This window comes from Psittacula echo (assembly GCF_963264785.1).
Source record: "Psittacula echo genome assembly, chromosome: 2".
NCBI classification, from domain to species: Eukaryota; Metazoa; Chordata; class Aves; order Psittaciformes; family Psittacidae; genus Psittacula; species Psittacula echo.
The window spans coordinates 126,257,688-126,276,034 of record NC_137737.1 but is presented as its reverse complement, the minus strand read 5'-3'; the positions used below and the strand labels follow the sequence as shown (position 1 = coordinate 126,276,034).

The 18,347-nt window shown below is 38.9% G+C and overlaps 2 protein-coding genes across 6 annotated transcripts in view; one reads left to right on the top strand and one right to left on the bottom strand.

The window, feature by feature from the left end:
• SLCO5A1 (solute carrier organic anion transporter family member 5A1) overlaps positions 1–4,208 on the top strand; it is a gene marked incomplete at both ends in the record, with an annotated part of 64,033 nt that extends 59,825 nt beyond the window's left edge. The window contains 3 exons of the mRNA XM_080609714.1: positions 741–982; positions 2,483–2,547; positions 3,763–4,208. Of these exons, the coding sequence (XP_080465840.1) occupies positions 741–982; positions 2,483–2,547; positions 3,763–4,208 (753 nt within the window). The remainder of the gene's footprint in view (positions 1–740; positions 983–2,482; positions 2,548–3,762) is intronic.
• Positions 4,209–16,994: 12,786 nt separating this feature from the next.
• Positions 16,995–18,347, bottom strand: part of SULF1 (sulfatase 1) — a gene marked incomplete at both ends in the record, with an annotated part of 61,690 nt that continues 60,337 nt past the window's right edge. For 4 of the 5 annotated variants that reach the window (XM_080610896.1, XM_080610897.1, XM_080610898.1 and 1 more), the window contains one exon: positions 17,788–17,818. In XM_080610896.1, the coding sequence (XP_080467022.1) occupies positions 17,788–17,818 (31 nt within the window). Of the gene's footprint in view, positions 17,819–18,347 lie in introns of all 5 variants that reach the window. The other variant, XM_080610894.1, reaches the window with a different exon arrangement.

The following is an 18,347-nucleotide window of genomic DNA, read 5'->3' as shown; positions in this document are numbered from 1 at the left end:
ACTTTGCCATTAGATTTGTTGAAAACAGTAGTAAAATAAGTGTGACAGGAGGCTATTACTGATCTAGCTCTTTGTCATGGTTTACGCCCACTCTTCCTCACTTTGCTTAAATCATGATTCCCTTTGCCAATGAAATGCCACTTCTTTATTCAGCCTCTTCATCCTAATTTCAGCCTCTCTGTTCATTTAGGAGTTTTTCCTGTCCTCCAGTCTCACTGTTTAAATCTCTGCTTTCCCCTTATTCTCTGGTTTTGTTCCTGTGCACATCCCATCCACATCCACTCTTACATCCAGCTGGAAGGTCCTGAGCTCCAAGTGTGAAGTGGAGCTTGTTGCTCTTTAGCTGAATTTGGGTGTACTTCCACTGAAGTGGCAGAAGACACTTCCTGAGTATGAAAGTCAACAGCCTGCCAAATTCCAGAAAATGGCATTGTTAGTGTTGCTTAAAGAGTGTTTCCTCACAGTTTTTGTAGTACAGTAGATACACATGTTTTCTTCAGCCTCCCTTCCAGAAGTGATTGATTTTTTTTTTTTTAATGAAGCCTAAATGATACAATGGGAGGTCAATCTCACTATGGAGAGTCCTGTCCAGCTTTAAAACTACTTGGATGTTAACTTTACTTGTACTTGCGGTGATGATGCTAGAGACAGAAGACTGAGGCGTACCGTGGGACTGTCTCTGCTCCGTGTCTTTCTTGCATGGGTTTTTGATGTGGAGATGTTCTTTTCACTCTCCCCAGGTAAGAAATTACACAGAATGTGCCTGTGTCCAGAGTCGCCAGGTGATCACTCCCCCAACGGTGGGCCAGCGTAGTCAGCTCCGGCTGGTTATTGTCAAAACCTACCTGAATGAGAATGGCTATGCTGTTTCTGGGAAGTGTGATCGAACCTGTAACACGCTTATCCCGTTCCTGATATTTCTCTTCATTGTTACCCTCATAACAGCATGTGCCCAGCCATCAGCAATCATAGTGACACTCAGGTGAGAACTCAGTTATGTTTTTTTTGCTGTGCCTGCTATCATCAGTGCTTGTGTCAGAAGAGGTTGGGGCAATGCAGCCAAACTCCTTCAAGCTTATGTATCCTTCAGAAGTGAATAGAATAGGGCTGACAAGGACAGGGTGGAACTTGCTTGTATGTAGAATGTGTAACAGGATAATCCACTTTAGGAAACATGCAGTGCCCAGCAAATTTCAGGCACTATAAAGAGACAACAAGTCTTTTTGAGTAAGAAAAGAATTACTCCTGAAGAAGTTTTCAACCTTCTTAAAGCATGGTTTGGATTTTCAAGTACAAATGAAAAAAGTTAGTACCTAAAATTATCAGGAGTGGGCACATCAGACTTCCCATTGCTCATGCAGCCTTAGTTCAACTACCATGTGCACAGCACTGTCATAATTCAGAGACTTCTGACCTTATTCCTTCTGATTCCGGGTTTTCCATCTGTACGATGATAATTATAAACCCATTATCATTACGCTGCGATTATGCAGAAGTAAACTATAGTCAGTCAGTGGATATTAATGTTGCACTGAGTCTAACAGTAGAGACGTGCATAATAGACATATCCAGCAGGATTTTGTAATGTTCAAAGAAAAAGAGGATGGCTCACATACATGAACAGTAACACCCACTGTCTCAGACCACATATTGTGCACAGTGCTTCTGTCCAAGTTCTGTGACCCAAGCTGGTTCTCTGATTTCTCAGTTTCTGAGTGAGTGCTTGACTTCAAAACCTTGATTTTAAGGCTGCATCCCCTTGTGCGTTTTTATCTTATATTTCAATGTCATTAGAAACTGCCTAACTTAATTTCAGACCTTTAGGTTAAGATTTAGAAATATTTTTTAATTAGAAGAAAATTTGTGGTTTAGCAAAGTTGTACTTGCATTGTGGAATATCATTACTTTGTATCTGCTCTTTTGAAAGGTTGACATTTTCCCTTGAAAACCAGTGGAAGAAATCTTATATTACTTGTACTGAAGAGTGTTCAAAGAGACTGTTTGGATGTTTCTACCAATATTTTTCCTAAAGCAGCTCTGAAGTACTTAGTGCTGCACAGAGATCTGTTACATTCAGAAGCTGAGTCCAGCTTTCAGCAAGTTAAATCTCCATTAAGCCTAATTTATCTGAAAAAAATAAAGAAAGTAAAACAAGGCATTACACGAAATAATAGGAAATTATAATGAGAAGCCATAAACATTTTGGATGGATTCTCTAAATTTCCTTGATGGGTTTGAATCAAATTCTTCAGGCTTTACACAAGTAAAGAAAGGTTAAAAGGTGTGATTGAGATTTTGATTAAGCAGGAACAGCAGGGGTTGGCAGCATTTTTTTCCTAGCAATGAGAGTTAACAATATTAAAAGCTAAATGGAAGAAATTTAAACAAAGATCTTTTTATAGCTCAGAAAAAAACCAGGACATCCCACAATGATTATCTGTTATGACTGTTTCTTCAGAGGAGTTTTCGTTTTGCCTGCTAGGTCTGTAGATGATGGAGAGCGGCCCTTTGCACTAGGAATGCAGTTTGTTTTATTACGAACTCTTGGTAAGTTTTACAATTATTCAGCATTTCAATAAAGGTTCCCTGTATTCAGCTTAAATGTACCAGAAAAATACTAAAATTCCATAAATCTGCAAACAATTGTCTGACTAATTTTATTAGGAACTTAAAATTACTAGCTTCTAAAAATATTGTAGCTGATAATATATTTAATTTTCTTTTTTAATCTATTACTGACTTTCTGGAACATTTTTGTCCCAGAGATATTTTAACAGTTTCAAATTTTATTTAAAAATTAATAGTTACTAAATTTTATAAGGATTTTTTTTAGAAACCAATTCTTATTGCCTTTAGCAAGAACAGTAGCTTTTTTGCATTTTTAAAATAAGAAGCAATTGCTGCTTAGTGTCTAATTTCAAATGTTTCAAAGCAAAAAGAGTACATGTTAAAAGTCTTCCACTGAAGTAGTTTCTTTCAAGCTATTGAACTTCTATAAAGAAACACTCTGAAAAGAGCACTCGGGGTTCATCTACTAGAAAGCATACGACTAGAGCAAGCAAGGACTCTTTAAAGAGAACAAGAGGAAAAGCCTGTATAACCGCATCTGGAAGTTTCCTTTGAGGAAGGGCATTTTGGACTTGTCTTAAAGGTGTTGTGTTTCTGGAGAAAGCAGGAGCCTTCAGTGGGCTGGCTGCATTTCTAGCAGTCTTAGAAAAGCCTGTTTCTGTAGAAGATTGATTTGAAAGAAAATGTATAATCATTTTAGTAGCCTTACTGCTTCCATCCATCTTTAGTAAGACATTTTGTAGACTTTGGGGATTTTTCTCCTAATCTAAAGCAGCAACCTCAGCCCTTTCCTAGCTCATGGTCAATGGATGCTCAGCAAGGAATACTCTGAAGACAATGCTGTATTTTGTTCCTTTCCTGCGTTTTATTTCCTGAGAGCATTATTGGATTCTCTTCTGGGGGACACATAGCTCCAGAAGAGATGTATGTGGACAGCAAGTTGCTTGTAAGGTGCTGCTGCATTGTCTTCTTTGCTTGAATTCTTTCCCATTTGTGGTACATTTCATGTGTAGGATATGTAGTGTTGGTGGGAAGATTGGCTGACCAGTTTTCCATATCCTCCACTTCATGTGAGAACAGTGATATAGAAATCTCAAAAAATATTAACCTACACTGTTCAGCTAAGGCAAGTAGTTTCTTTAGAAGCCCTCCACTATATGCTAACACATTATTTCTGTTGCTATTTTCTTTCAGCTTACATTCCCACTCCAATTTATTTTGGGGCTGTTATTGACACCACGTGCATGCTTTGGCAACAGGATTGCGGCGTACAAGGATCTTGTTGGGAATACGATGTCACCTCGTTTCGTTTTGTCTACTTTGGGTTGGCAGCTGCTCTCAAGTTTGTGGGATTCTTTTTTATTTTCCTGGCCTGGTATTCCATTAAGTGTAAAGAAGAGCAACTTCAGAGACAGAGATGGAGGGCTTCGCCGGTGAACACTGTGAGTGAGATGGTTGGCCAAACTGGACCCCAACAAAACTATGCACGGACTAGATCCTGCCCTACCTTCGGCTCCCGAGGGGACATCAGTGTGGCACAACGAATGAATTGCGTAGCACAGACATACCCTGGCCCTTTTTCAGAAGCAATAAACTCCTCATATGAAAATGCATTGGAAGAAGTCACTGCTGAGCTATAGACCCATGGCTTGGTAATGTAGTATTTAGTTTTGTTGGTTGACTTACTTATGGCGCCTTGTAAAACACCTGTGCCTTCTATTTTTAACCTAGATGTAACATGTGATAAAACCAACAAAGCTTAATGCAAACAACCATAGTATGTTCCTGAGGGCTGGATACCTCATACCAACCTAAGTTCTTATTTCTCCCCTCCCAACAATGGAATTTTAAAAATTGTGTTTGTAATTATTTCAGATGTGTCCATTAAATGTCCATGCTCTGATCTAATATCAATGTAAGGGTGAGATACTATGGACAACAGAAGTCAGTGAAAGAGTGACAAAAACTCATATCATTAATGTCTAGATGTCACAAAAATGCTTAAACGTATCGTCAACTTCATATCCACAAATTGTATTTTTAAGAGATGAATAATTACTGTGAGTTCTGCTACAAAGCACAACTGAACTTGTTTAAACTATGCAACTTATTTGGACAATTGTATGTGCAGCAAATTAAGTTTAAAGTTTGCTTTTAAAGACATTACTGCAACTGAACTGAAAGGGGCTACTTTCAGACATAAGCATTAAATTTTAAAACAACATAAGGTTTAAAGTACTGTTACTAACATGTTAAGCCATACAAAAGTTATGCATCAGGTAACGTTTGCAAAAGTTGAGTCATAATATTTTTATCCTGTCAAAATGTGCATTAATTTTCATTTGATGGGATGTAGTCATTCTTCACAAAGTACACAGGCTGGGAAAGTATAATGCTTGGAGTAAAAAACTTCAGTATTAATTTATAATAACATTAAGATGTAGGAATCACACACACATACCAGAGCGGATATGTGCATTTTTCTGTCATGTTATCTGGGGAGCTGTTACTAGCATCAGATCCATACTTTTCCTGAAGAAGAAAATAACTAGGTATAGCTTGATAAGAAGAACTTGCCTGTGCTTCAGAAACACATGCCTGTCTACTCCAGCTTCAGTGAACAAATCTTTAGGAGAGCTAAGGGCCTCATTTCATGTTTGAGTGGCCACCTGGGACACAGCGGGCCCCTTGCAGCCTGTGACGGCATGGGGTTTGGGCTGGCGTCACTTGGTGCCCTGCTGTGGGAGTGAGCAGAGACCCTTTAAGTGGGCTTCAAGCAGCCTGCCCATTGTGGTGCCTGGTATGAGCATGGAGGGACAGGCCTGGAGGTCCTAGTTGAATGGTTTGTCCAACAAGTGGACACCTTTCCTTTTCCCAGCTTCATTAAAAGCTTCTGTGAAGGCAAAGGGCGAGTCATGTCTTCTTTGCCCTTCCAAGGGAAGAGCTAACAATAGAAATTATCTGCAAGCATGGAACCGCAGGGTGTGATGTGGCCTTTGCATATTGCAAATTACTGTAGTGTGCTTTCTGCCCAGGAGGTGCTGAGACTTTCTATTCAAATGTACTTGGCATTTCATTTCTTGCCCAGGAGGCTTTGTAGTGGCATGCACATGATGTACTAATGATGTCTCAAAGGGCAGAGAATGATTTCAGGTGGACGGTAGGAAGTCAAAGTTGTAATATGCCCTGCAGGGAAAGTCTCAGAAGTTTTGGAAGTTAAAAGCACTCTTTCAAGAAGACTCATTGATAGTCAGGTTTGGATTTTACCATGTAGCGAGCTTGCATGAAAATAAGTAGAAAAGAGCAGAACTTCTACATATTTTTGAACAGAGTTATTCTTGGTTTAATTTTTAATTGAAAGTTGATCAAATGTTATATGGAACCAAGTCCTTGAAATTAAAGGCAATACTCACCTTGGCACCCATTGCGCTGTCTTGGGAAAAGCAGATTTCCCTCTCCTGCTTTGCTGACTGCCTTTCCTAATCCCATGCCTCTTTTTGACTGGCACATGGGACTACCCATGGGGCTGTTTTCCTTGCTTGAAACAGTAGCTGCTTATTTCAGGGTATCTCAGCCCATTTATATGGCTTGGAATAATTTCCACTCGCTCTGTCTGCAAATTCAGATGCTTCTACCCCAAACTACAACATAGAGGAATATCGTTATAATCACCTCCTCCTATTAAGTACATATTAATAGCTTTCTGAGATCAAGCCTGAGAATTTTTTTCTCTTGTGCAGCCACCACATACAATATGTCCTCAGTCAGCATGTGCCACCTGTTACCTTCTATACTTCTCAGTCTGAGAAATAAATTTCCTTAGCTCAAATGTATTTGGTATATTTCTTTTCGCCATAGGAGGTCAGAATAGATGATAAAAATGTTCACTTTTTTCTAGTCTCAAATGCTTTTTGCACCAGGAATTTCCTGCCATTGCAAAAATTGAGGCAAAGTAGTAGGACAAAATGTAATTGCAGCCCATCACCTATCCCTTTTAATCATTTGGGCATTTTAATCATCATGGGGTGAGCTGAAGAACAAGTCTTCTCAAATACCTCAGAAACAACATTTAGAGAATTGTAAAAGGCCGGAGATGAATCATCTACTCTGATCTATTTTATTTCATGCCTTGTATGTGCTTCTTTTCCATGTAAATAACAAAGGAGAGAAGATTAGGCTTGTAGGATTGTCAGGAGCTGACACTGATGGCAAAGAATGAGAGTGATAGAAGCGACACATCTGCAACTCCTGCTGCTTCTGAGCTGATTTCAGGGGAATTCAGAGCTTGGTGGAATGGTGGCCACCTGTTTTTTTAGGAAATACTGACACTTCAGCTTCTAGAAACACTAATTTTTTTGAAATGTTTGAGAAACTGAATGTAGGATGAAAGATGTTCAATTTGGAAATACCAAAAAAGCCTTGTTTACAGACTTTCAATCGCTTTTTAATTTTCCTTAAAATCATATGCAAAACAAAAAGTAATTTGTTACTTTTAAACAAATTTGTTAGTATTTCTACAAAATCACTTAATTAAATCAGCATCCTCTGAAAGAAAGAAAACCCAAACTCTGGCCTGTTTCTGATTGATTCCTGAAAGAGGTTTTATTGTGAGAAAGCTGTAACAGTCTAAACCAAGCCAGTAAAAGCATACAGGGGAAGCGTATTAACTTCTTAGAGAACTCAATTTCAGCATTGTCAACATTGACTGAAATCTGGGCTGAGACCTGCTGAGCACACACTATTTTCTGAGGTTGTCATTGCTGAAGGAAGAAGCACAGTTGCTAGAGAAATTGTGTGCATCCCTAGCAGTAGTCATGATTGATGTATGGTGATAAACCGACTCACAAGAAGAAAAAAGGAACTTTATCTGTCATCTAGTGAAAGTGGCCATGTTATCTTCCTGCTGTGAAATCCTCTGACCATAGAATATATAATTCCATTAACTTGTAATTTGTGCCACCTTCCCTCTCTACCCCCAAATACTAAAGGCTGCATAGTAACGAGTACAAGAAAAGGTACTGCAGGTGTCCTGAACACTCACAGGATGCTATTGCTAGTAGCAAACCCAAGTCACCTACCTGAAGTTAACCAGCCAGGGATAGTATGGAGCAATCATATTGTCATTATCTACAAGTCCACAAAGTACCGTCATGCCAAGGCACAATGCTCAAGAACAGACTAATTTCCTTTTGCACCACTTATTCTTGATTTAGGGTGAGGGGCATGAGAGGAGAAGTAGCCCCTTGGACTACTTTTAGGGGGAAGCACTTAGAGAAAAGTAGCCCTCTATGGACCTGACTGAACTGGTCCCTGCTTAGCTTCCCATTCATCCTTGTTTCCCCAAAAAGGGGAAAACCTCAGAAAGAGCATAGCCATTGCTTGATGCCAATTTGCCTTTTGATTGCCAGTGCTGATGAGTTTAGCAGCCTCAGGAGATAGTTCACAGATCTTTTGGAGGTTGGAATACCTGGAAAGTTGGACTGTCCGTATTTCCCGTTCTAGGCAAAAGCCCAGTGGTTTTGTTCTCTGGTCTTCTCCATGAGCATATTGGATATAATATGGTATAATTTGTAACTGGTGGCATTTTATATCCTTTCAGTACAGTGTGAGAGCTTCAAGAAACACATTGAATATTATGGTGCAATTTATATTTAATTGGAAACATTTTGTTCTTTAACCAAACATTATATCTTTGAAAGTGCATGTAGTAACATGAAGATCTTCAGAATTTGCTGTTCTATAAGTGAAGAAGGGGCACAAATCTCCTCCTAGGTAATAGAATTATAAGCTTGAAAAGCCCCAGATTAGTTAACAAACACCTGAGTGTAGTGTTTTGAAAAATATGGATTCTTCTTTTTTAAAAAAATATAGCTTATTAATTCTTAGCATTAACTATCCATGCATTATGGCTCTGATGCAGCAGAACACTCAAATATGTGTGTAAGTTTATATACTTATTATTTAAGTAGTGCACTTAAAAATAATGCATGTATGTAAGTATTGGACTGAATCCCATTTTCATTCAAAAAGGAGTCCCTGTACCCAAAGAGTAATTTCCGTGCTGAGGTTTTTTCACCATGGATTCAGTGATCATTATAAACAGAACAGCGCAAAGTAGCATTTGAGTACTCCCTGGAGGCATTCGTGTGTGGCTACTTCTGTATCTGGCAGTGGAGGAAAGCCTTCATTTCCAAATAGAATTCAAATTAAAAATATTTTGTGGACATGCTCAAAGATACATTCTAGCTTTTCCTGTCATTCTCTTATTTTCTCAGTTTCTGGCTGAAAATGTGTGTTAGGTGGGGAGATAGATTAAATTAGGGCATTTTTCTGACCTTAAAGCTAATGAAATTGCTTCAAGTAATGCTTTAGATTGAGCCCTTTCACAGAATTTGGAGTAAAGGTTCAGATGGCAAATTTTCAGTATCTGGCACAAACAGAGCAGAGCACTGTCTGCTCAGTGTAACTCAGACAGAATGGCTGGGAGAGGGAGCAGCAGGTCCTGTACTGTTCTTGCAGGTTTTCCCCCAAAAGCCTGAATTATTGCTGCCTTATTACTTCCTGTGTGTGTAATATCACAACTCTTCATGGTGTTATATTGACATAAAACTGATGATAAATAGTCCAAAGTGTCTTACTTCTATTTTGGAGCCAGATTCTCAGTCTCATCAGTGTGATGATGAGGCTGAAGAGTTGGACCAGTAACTTGGGTTGGACATTACCAAGCTGGTGCTTTCACAAGTATGTGTGAGCTAAGACATATCAAGTGCTTGTTTAGCATTTATACTCTGTTCACTGGTTGTTACTACTCTGTTATTGTTTGTTAGATCAAAGACAAACTATTTCCTAAATAAGTTTATCTTTTTCTGTTTTCTCAATAATATGTATTTTATAGCAGCATAAGAGATGCTGTGCTGCATGCTGCAGTGTCCCCCAGCAGAAGCCATCCAGCTGTGGTTTCCTTCCAGGGGCTTAAAACACCTGGTAATAGAGATTTACCTGAACTGCAGTCTGAATCAGCATTGCTTTGGACAGTGTTTGCCCCTTGTAGATTAAACCTGTATCAATACATTTCAAGTTCTTCACAGATCAGACTTGATTTTACAGACATTTTTATCCCTCAGAGTGCTTAGAAGATGGACAGTCAACATGACATTATGGTGGTAGAATTAGGGCTTTCTTTTTATCTTATAACATTTTTTTTTATGAATAACAATTCAAAAAGGTTACATATATACACTGTTGCAGAGTAGAGATGTGGAGCCTTCAGCTTGGGCAGTAGGCATGGCCAGGGTTCACATAATTTGTCTTCTTTACACTGAATATCACAAATACATGTTATTATGTGGCCAGAAGTTTGAAAGCCTACCTGATTATCAGGAAGGAAATTTTTCTTATCCTTTCCACAGAATATATTACATAAATTAAGGAGGACAGCTAATACTGTCTATAGCTGTATCCATTATGCTGACTATGGTAAATAACTGTACTTTTTAACAATCCCCCCTCCAGTCCTTTAGATAAGCTATTTTCATTTGACTTAATACAGCCTTTTTAACACAGGTAGCTCTGCAAGTTCGAAGTAGCCACAAACATGTCTTGGTTTCAAGTGTTATGAAACAGATGGCTATTTATTCAGGTTTCATTCTACACTTCTGACATTATCTTCTACATATTCTTCTACTTACATTATCTGTTGTGTGTACTGTGTTGTCTTAACAAACCAGTTGTCACAATGTTATCCTTTAACAACATTTTGTTCATGATATAGAAGAAGTGAAAAGCTGTGGAATTCATGAAGGGCTACAAAAAGCATCCAAAACATTGTTCACCTCAAGGAAGGACGAGACAGCTTGATAGTCTTTGGACAAATGACTAAACAACACTGTGGTGCTACTAGGTACTGAAGTATTTTACGATGTATCCACTATGACTTAAATGACATATTCAAGGCATATCAGTGATGCAACTGCATGTGTTTTTGTTCTTGAAATCTGTACTGCTCCAGCAAAGACAGTGTTTTTAATTCCTGGTGGGCCAGTTCCTGCCTAGCTCTTCTGTGGGAAAGTCATTTCAGGAGGCTATATAGGATTTGGCCCAGTGCTAACAGCTAAGGTAAAAGCTGACCACAGAAATCTCATGTAGGATGTATTCATGCTGCTGTAGCATGTTATTTCATTTAGTGGCTTTGCTTAAGCAGAGGCTGAAAATAAATCCTATAGTAATGACGAGAAACATCAGGATAAATTCTGGGACCCATTAACCAAGCAACGTTAGTAAGCAATTCTTTTTTGTTAGTAAGCATTGAACTGAGGATTCGAATGTGAAATACTAACATTTTTCCATGGAATACCAAAAAGAGAGGGGTAGAATAAGAGCAAATTCTACCTTTAACAATTGAAAAAGGTCAAACCTGGCCAACTTTAAAGTGAGCTATGGTTTAAAAAGAGTTTCTTTCCCATTTTGAACTCTAAAAGGTAATTACTTTATGTTACTGTGCCTGGACTGCTCATACAGAGGAGGTATCTGTATTGTAAATAGCACTAGGAGGTGCACCTCTGACTGACAGGTCAGAAATGCTACCTCTGTAGCAAACCCTGTATTTGAGAACACGGAGGGTAATTTCAAAACAAAACAAAACATTCACAAAATCGTCTGGAACTGAGTTTTAGTACAAAAAAAAAGAGTTAATTTGGAGTCAGTGAGATCCATGGTTGAGTGAAGGGTTTTCTCCAAGAAGAAACTGCTCTTTTTCCCAGTTGAGCAAACTGGAGTTTTGCCCTTGGCTGCAGTGCATACTTCTACCAAGTGATTTAAGCAGAACAGCAAAGGTCTGGGTAGTATGTTAGGAGCATGGAGTGGGCACACTGCCTGTAACTGTTTAGTTTTTCAAAAACTCATTATTAAGCAAATGTGTAGAGTATTAAGGAAATTTGTAGAGTATGTCTGACCGTATGAGTGTGTGGGTGCTGTGCTGTGGTAAAAAGAGACTAATTGGTTTATGCGGTTTGTTTTGCATACTTCAGGCTCCTGTATGGGGTTTTTTTAAATTGGTATTTATTTCTCGGCAGAGCTTAGAATAATTTTAAAGCTGTGTAACACATCATTTAATGAAATCTGTTGTCAACAGCTGTTGTAAACATGTGTTTACAAAACAAACTCTTGAATACTTGATATTTGGAAATAAAAAAATAGCGTATCATGCGTGTTTTATTTCTGACCAAAAAAAGCAAGCAGCAAAAAAGGTACGTTGGTAGCAGTGCAATCATTCTGGATCAGGTGATGAAGTATTTGGTCTTTTAATGAGTCGTCACACAAAACCAAACCTTACCACTGAATTCAGTGACCACTGAATCCCAACTAAGTACTGGTAGTGCAGAAATAAACTGTAAAATTTCACCTTTTTCCTCTTTCCTCTAGCACTAAATTTGATTGATACTAGTTATATGCTAAAAAATACGGATTTGTTTAAAATAGATATTGACAGTTAGAAAAAATACATAAGGTACAAGTCCATGTGCATCTGTGCTACTCAGTAGAAGAGCGACAGGACATGAATCCAAGGACTGGACTCTGAATGTCCACACTGCTAAGTGCTTAGTTCACTCCTGGGCTCTGATTTGGACCACACCAACAAACTACCTCCATGTGGTTTGTGGGTAAGTGTTATACCTAGGTTTCCTACTCTCTGGACTCACTTTAATTTAAAAGTATAGGTGTATCCATGGACGGAAATTCTGTCCCAAGGCAGCCGTGTCTTTCAAGATCAAAAGAACAGCAGATTGAAGTTGAAAGTGTCTTTCTAGACATGTTTCATTACTGAGCCTTTATACTCAAAGTGTTTTGACCTGCTGTGCTCATCACGGCTGGATGAGCTGTGGCTTGTTTCTACGAAATTTTCTCACCTCTTGGTGTACTGTGAGTATTACGAGCCCCCACACCCCTGTAATGACCAAACAAAACTTTGCTGCCACAGGGAAGCTGAATTCGCATTGATTCAGGACATGGCTTGCCTTTTGGAGGTATCTGAGTGCATTTGGTTTTAGAATATAGGCAAAAACTGTGGTGGTGCACAGCACCTACCAGAATCAAGCCCTCAGCCAGCAGCACAGCTTCAGCCAATGTATGTGACGAGGGAGGAGTTACTGTTTTCATGAATGGTAGAGAAATCCATGTGGTCCAGATCCTCTCGGACTTCAAAGTAAGTCTTAACAGTTTAAATTTCCAATACATATAAGCACACAAAAAAGAATCTTGCAGATCCCCCTGAATGTCACTTGTGTCCAAGACTAGAACTGTTAAACCAAGGAATGTGCTGTGGATGAAATTATCATCAGTATAGTTCTAGCACATCACGGGTATCATTGCTATTTGAAAACTGAATACATGAGCTGCCTTGGCAGGGGCTGGAAGAACAGCAGGGTAGTACAGAGTCAAGGAGAGGCACTGTTGTGTTGCTCTGCACTGACATCTGCTGCCTGAGCAGGAGTAAAATTGCCCAGGGCAGCTCCAAGGGGGCTCAGGCTGTGATTGTGTCCCTTCAGGTGGTTCATTATGTTTTTGAAGTGACTCTGTGACTTGTACCCCACTTACTGCACATTGGTTCTCATTGAAAAATGGTGTCAAAGCACACAAACTGTATTGGCTTTTGCTGAAACCAAAAAGGGATGGTTTATTACAGCGTAACACCCACTGGGCACCAGCCACCCATGGGTGCTCAGGCCTCAAGACTATTCCTGAGCAGATCCTCCCTGAACAGGGCTGTTGCAGCTATTGCCTTCTCAGCCATCACTGGTTTACACACAAATGCTCTCCTGCACTGCTTGCATGACTTCCAATGTAGACAGCTGCAGGCATTTAAAGGGATTTTGGTGGGGACAGTGGAGGCGGTCTATGCTCAGACCTGCACTCTGAAAAAACCCTTCAATCGACTGCCACATAAACCTAGAGGTGGCTGAACTCCAGACTGATGCTGTGATCCAAACGTGTGAGGCTTTTTGTTTTGGTTTCTGTTTGTGTGATTAACACCCGTAAGACCACTAAGTCATGTCTGAAGTTCTGGAAATGAAACATTGCCTATCTTTGAGGGCTTTTCTTGAGGGCTTTCAGTTGGTAGGTCTCAGAAAATGTCTCACACAGTCCAAGGGTGTAAGGACAGTACTTGCTGCTTTATTTTAAACCCCAGAAGAAACATTTACATAACAACGACACCACCCAAAGATGTGCAAGCCTTAATGTTACTCCATTCCAGCTCCAGGCCCTCTTTAGAATGTAACTGTGTACTGCTTTTCAGAATAGACACACCTGCCACTATTCTTGCTCCCTGCCCTCTGCTTGCTTCCTGTGAGGAGCATTTGCCTATAAAGTCAGATTTAGGCATTTGTTTTCTTCCTGAGCCTGCAACTGCCTAGTGCCTGGAAGAGACTGACAATCAGCATGTGCTGCACATGGACTCAAATGCCTTAGCTACAAGACAAGTACTGTACAGAAAGAAATCCAAAATGCATTAGGATAGCAACTCACTGCTTAGGACATCTACTTAAGGATATGACAGCTTTTGGCTTCTTTAATTTGGTCTGGTTTTATATTTGGTGCATGTTTCCAGAGAGCAAAGTGCAGAGCTCATTGGTCCCTGTACCTCTTAGCTGTAGAATAAGTCTCTCTTGTATTTTTCCCCCCTCTATATTTCCGTAAGAAAGCTTAAAAAAGGCTCCCACCTGGTTTAGAAGATAGATAGATAGGACACTAAGCTTCTGATAGTCTAGAAGACTGGGCACTGTCCTGGAAGAAGGAAGGTTGATCATTTTCAACATGAGGAAGATGTGATCTCTTCCATTTCCTGAGCGAGTACTTGAAGCTCTCATGTAAGGAGGAAGGACAAGTAGGATGAATGGGCCGACCACACTATTGCACAATTCCCTTATCTCTAACCAAGCATTAAAAGAGAAGAAAGCATCTTGCTTTCAAAGTGCACTTTTAATTGGGGGCACATCGTTGGTGCTGGAGAACTCCCTGCACAAAGGTATGAGAGGTAATTGTATGGGACCTTGCTTCAACTTGCCTTTGTCCTTGAAGTCCTCCCAAACTTGCTGGCTCAGCCTGCTCTACATACTGCTTTGTTATGCATCCTGTGTTTGCCAGTGTGCTTTCCAGAGGTAGGCATCTCTCAGGGGTCTGTCTGGCATTGCAACAACTACTTTTTGCACACTTAAGTTGATCCCCTTTCCTGATTCCAACAAACATCACCTGTAACTTCATCTCTGCAGGAGCACCAGTGTCCAAGGACTGTGTAGAAGAAAAAAGAGTTCACAAAGCATAGCTTCAGAGGCTGATTTTAGCTATTAAGCTACTCTTACTCATAGGCCATGGAGCAAATACAGAGCACAAGTAAGAGACAGTCTACCTTGAAACCTAAGTTCCCTTTTGTTATGACTCTTGCACAAGGAGACACTCCTACTGACTAGAGGGCTGTGGTCCACCCTTGTTAAACCCTGCGAGTCTGGTCTGCTGTGCTTTGCTGTCACAGGGAGAGCACTGCAGGGAGGAGGGAAAGGTGGCACAGGGTAACTTTACTTGTGGGAACTGCAGTTTGTGCAGCTCGGTGCATTGACTTCAAGGAAGAAAGGACTCGGTGAACTGGGGATTTAAAAAAAAAATCACAGCATGTCTTACACAAAAAGTATGTATTATTCACATCCTCAGGAATAATTTATAAGTAACAGAATGTAGTGTGTTATTTCGTTACCCATTGCTTTAAATGTGGATGGATTCTTAAAACTGAAACTCAACATATTTTTAAAATGAATCTCAATTAGGAGGAAAACTGGATCACCTGGACTGCTCTGAAGCAGGTAAAGTAAAACACTTTTTATTTCAAGAAATATTGCTTCTAGACTTTCCTGAAGCCAGAATTGTACTATAAAAGTATCACAGAAATATTATACAAGATTTAAAAACACAGTCTGTATCCTAGTAACTTAAAACCTATGTACAAATAGCATCATTCATGACCATAAATACGTTTTCTATCAATCAGCCCGTGACACATACATCAGACAAAGAGCTAGTAATTTTAACATATTTACAGAGTCCATCAAAAAGACTGCTTCTTAAAATTATTAAAATCCTACCAAAAGAATCTCCTTTTTAAAAAGTTTCAACTTAAAATACAATGCGATGAATGTAAGTTTAATCTGGAGTGCTGGCAACAGCCAAAAAATACTCACTACACTAAATAACATGAAACAGATAGGAAACACACCCATGAATCTGACACTATGGAATTACATCTGTTTGAGGTAATTCTCTTTTGTTGTTGTTGTGCTAATTATTTAGAAATTCATAAAGAAGCAAGGGAAGATGCTAAGTTTCGATTAATACAGATTTTCAGTCATTTTCGTATATACTTTATAAAATTTAATGTTTGGTAAAGTTGAAGAAAAATTTAGAATACAACAACAAAAATCATCTAAACTACTATTTTCTTTTCTCATGTGCCTTTTTTATCTAAAATAATGTAAATCTAACATGATTTTATCATTCCCTTTAATACCTGTTGAAAAGAAAAAGAATTTAAGCCTCAAAAATGATGATAATGCTTTCAAGATATTGTTCAGGATAATAAAAATCAAATGTGGTGACAAAAACATATATGTATTGATGTAAACCTTTTTACCAGTATCAGAAAAAAAAAAGTCAAAAAACCTCATAGATTTTTAATACTGACAATATCAACATAGAGGGAAACAATCAAATTTAAACAAATCCTTCTACAGTTAAACAATCATTAGCCATACCTTTCTGAGAGTAAATTTAATTAAAGTAACAAAAACATGCAATACTTTTGCTAAAATAATATTCAAAGCATCTTTTTCTTCAATCCATGCTGTTTGCCTTCTTCTTGTCAACCTATTTATTGATTTCCCAATTACACGAGAGAATGAGCAAACTAACACATAAGGTATTAGATTCATAAATGGTATGGCATACAGATTTTAAAAGTGCATTTTACTTAAAAGCATGACATTAGGAATTTCCAGTGGTTAAAATAACTTATGAAAAAGACATTATGCAGAGAGACTGGGTAGACTGAAACACTCATTCATGGTGGGAACATTTGGGAATAAAGTAGCTTGAACATCCTCTTCATAGAAGTAACTTTTAGCCTTTGGAGAATGTGCTATTGCCTTTGAACATTAACACTGTTTCTTTTAATAAATACTGGAAATCTTGCTTCCCATTGGGGAGAATTACTGTGAGTATGTGTGTGTTGAATAAAAATAAATGCACACAGACAAATACTGAACTGGGCTCAATTTAGCTGCAAAATGTATCTACAATAAACCTGGAATGTCAGTTGTCATGATTACCTTTATTAGTTTGCTAATAAGAAAAGGGAGAACTTATTTAATGGTTTACAATTTGATCTAATCCAAGGAAAGTGGAGCAGAGGCACTGCCTTCTACATTTAGGATTTGTGAAGTTTCCCCTGCAAGACTCTGTTCTGTTTTTTTTAAGGAAGTTCTTGTTTTCTGGGTACCGACAGATGAATCCCTAATGGATACATTTACAGCCTGATGAATGAGGGGTTCATCGGACCTTATGGGGAGATACATTTGATCTTCAAATATATCTTCCACAGCATCACTGTCCTGATGAGTGTCTTTTTGAGGAATGCTGATGGGTTGTAGAATGAAGCTATGCCGGGACTCCAACTCTATCAAACCATTTCCACTGAAATCCATATCAAAACGGTCTGATTTTTTATCCTCCATCCATTTTTCAGCTTGATGATTATTTCTCCAGTGTGCGTCATTCAAACGACTTTTCTCAGGAATATCATTGTTTAATTCAAGTTTCCTCTCCTGACTTACATCCACTGTGCTCGAAGTGAAGGCTGCAAAGTCTGTTGGCACAATAAGCTGCAACTCTTCTGCAGGCAGGCCGCTCGATTCTTCAGCAGAAGTCATTTCCACCGAGGTAGATGGAGTGGATGATTCATCCCCATCCTCATTGGTTCGAGCAGTGTTAGCCCTGTCTGTTTTATTTTGCTGGTAGTAACTGTTCAGCAGTGCAAACATTCTATCTACATCCTTCAAGTAATTAGTCCAGTCAGCAAGACTAAGTCTATAGTTGTATCTGTATTCATATACACTTTCATTCACACTGTACAAGTCTTCCAGTCCTTGCCAGTTGATGTTGCCAGTGAAACTGGGCAGGTTAGCCTTCCCATCCATCCCATAATTGTCCTCTGTTGAAAGAAGGAATAAAGCTTAAAGGTGAACACCAGCTTAAAAGTGCAAGGAAAACTTCCACATGTGTTTCTACTCCAACTTGCTCAAAAGTATCACTATTCATACTGTAACTAGCTCAAAATGTACAATGCTCCATGTCTTCTGCATCAGATTAATGGTTCTGGCCTCAGGTGTGTTTGTAGCTTCTGCTAAACACACAGCAAGAAACTCCCTGTCTTCTGCTGCATCTTTGGACTGAGTAAAAAGGAACAAAACCTGGTCTAATGGACCTTTGTGATGACATTCAGAGAAAAGTGCTCTGATATTTCAAGGCAGGAAAGTTGCTTCAATATGTGAATAATCCATTCGCCTTTCCTGAACACTTAACCAAAATGTGCAATAACTGAATTATGGTTAAGTATGAAAAATGGGACTAATTCTGAAAGCCGTTAGTAACCTGAACTTCAACAATGCCCACAGGAATCTGGTTTCTGGGTAGCTTGAAACATACATCTACAAAACAACCAGCCACATTTTATTTAATAA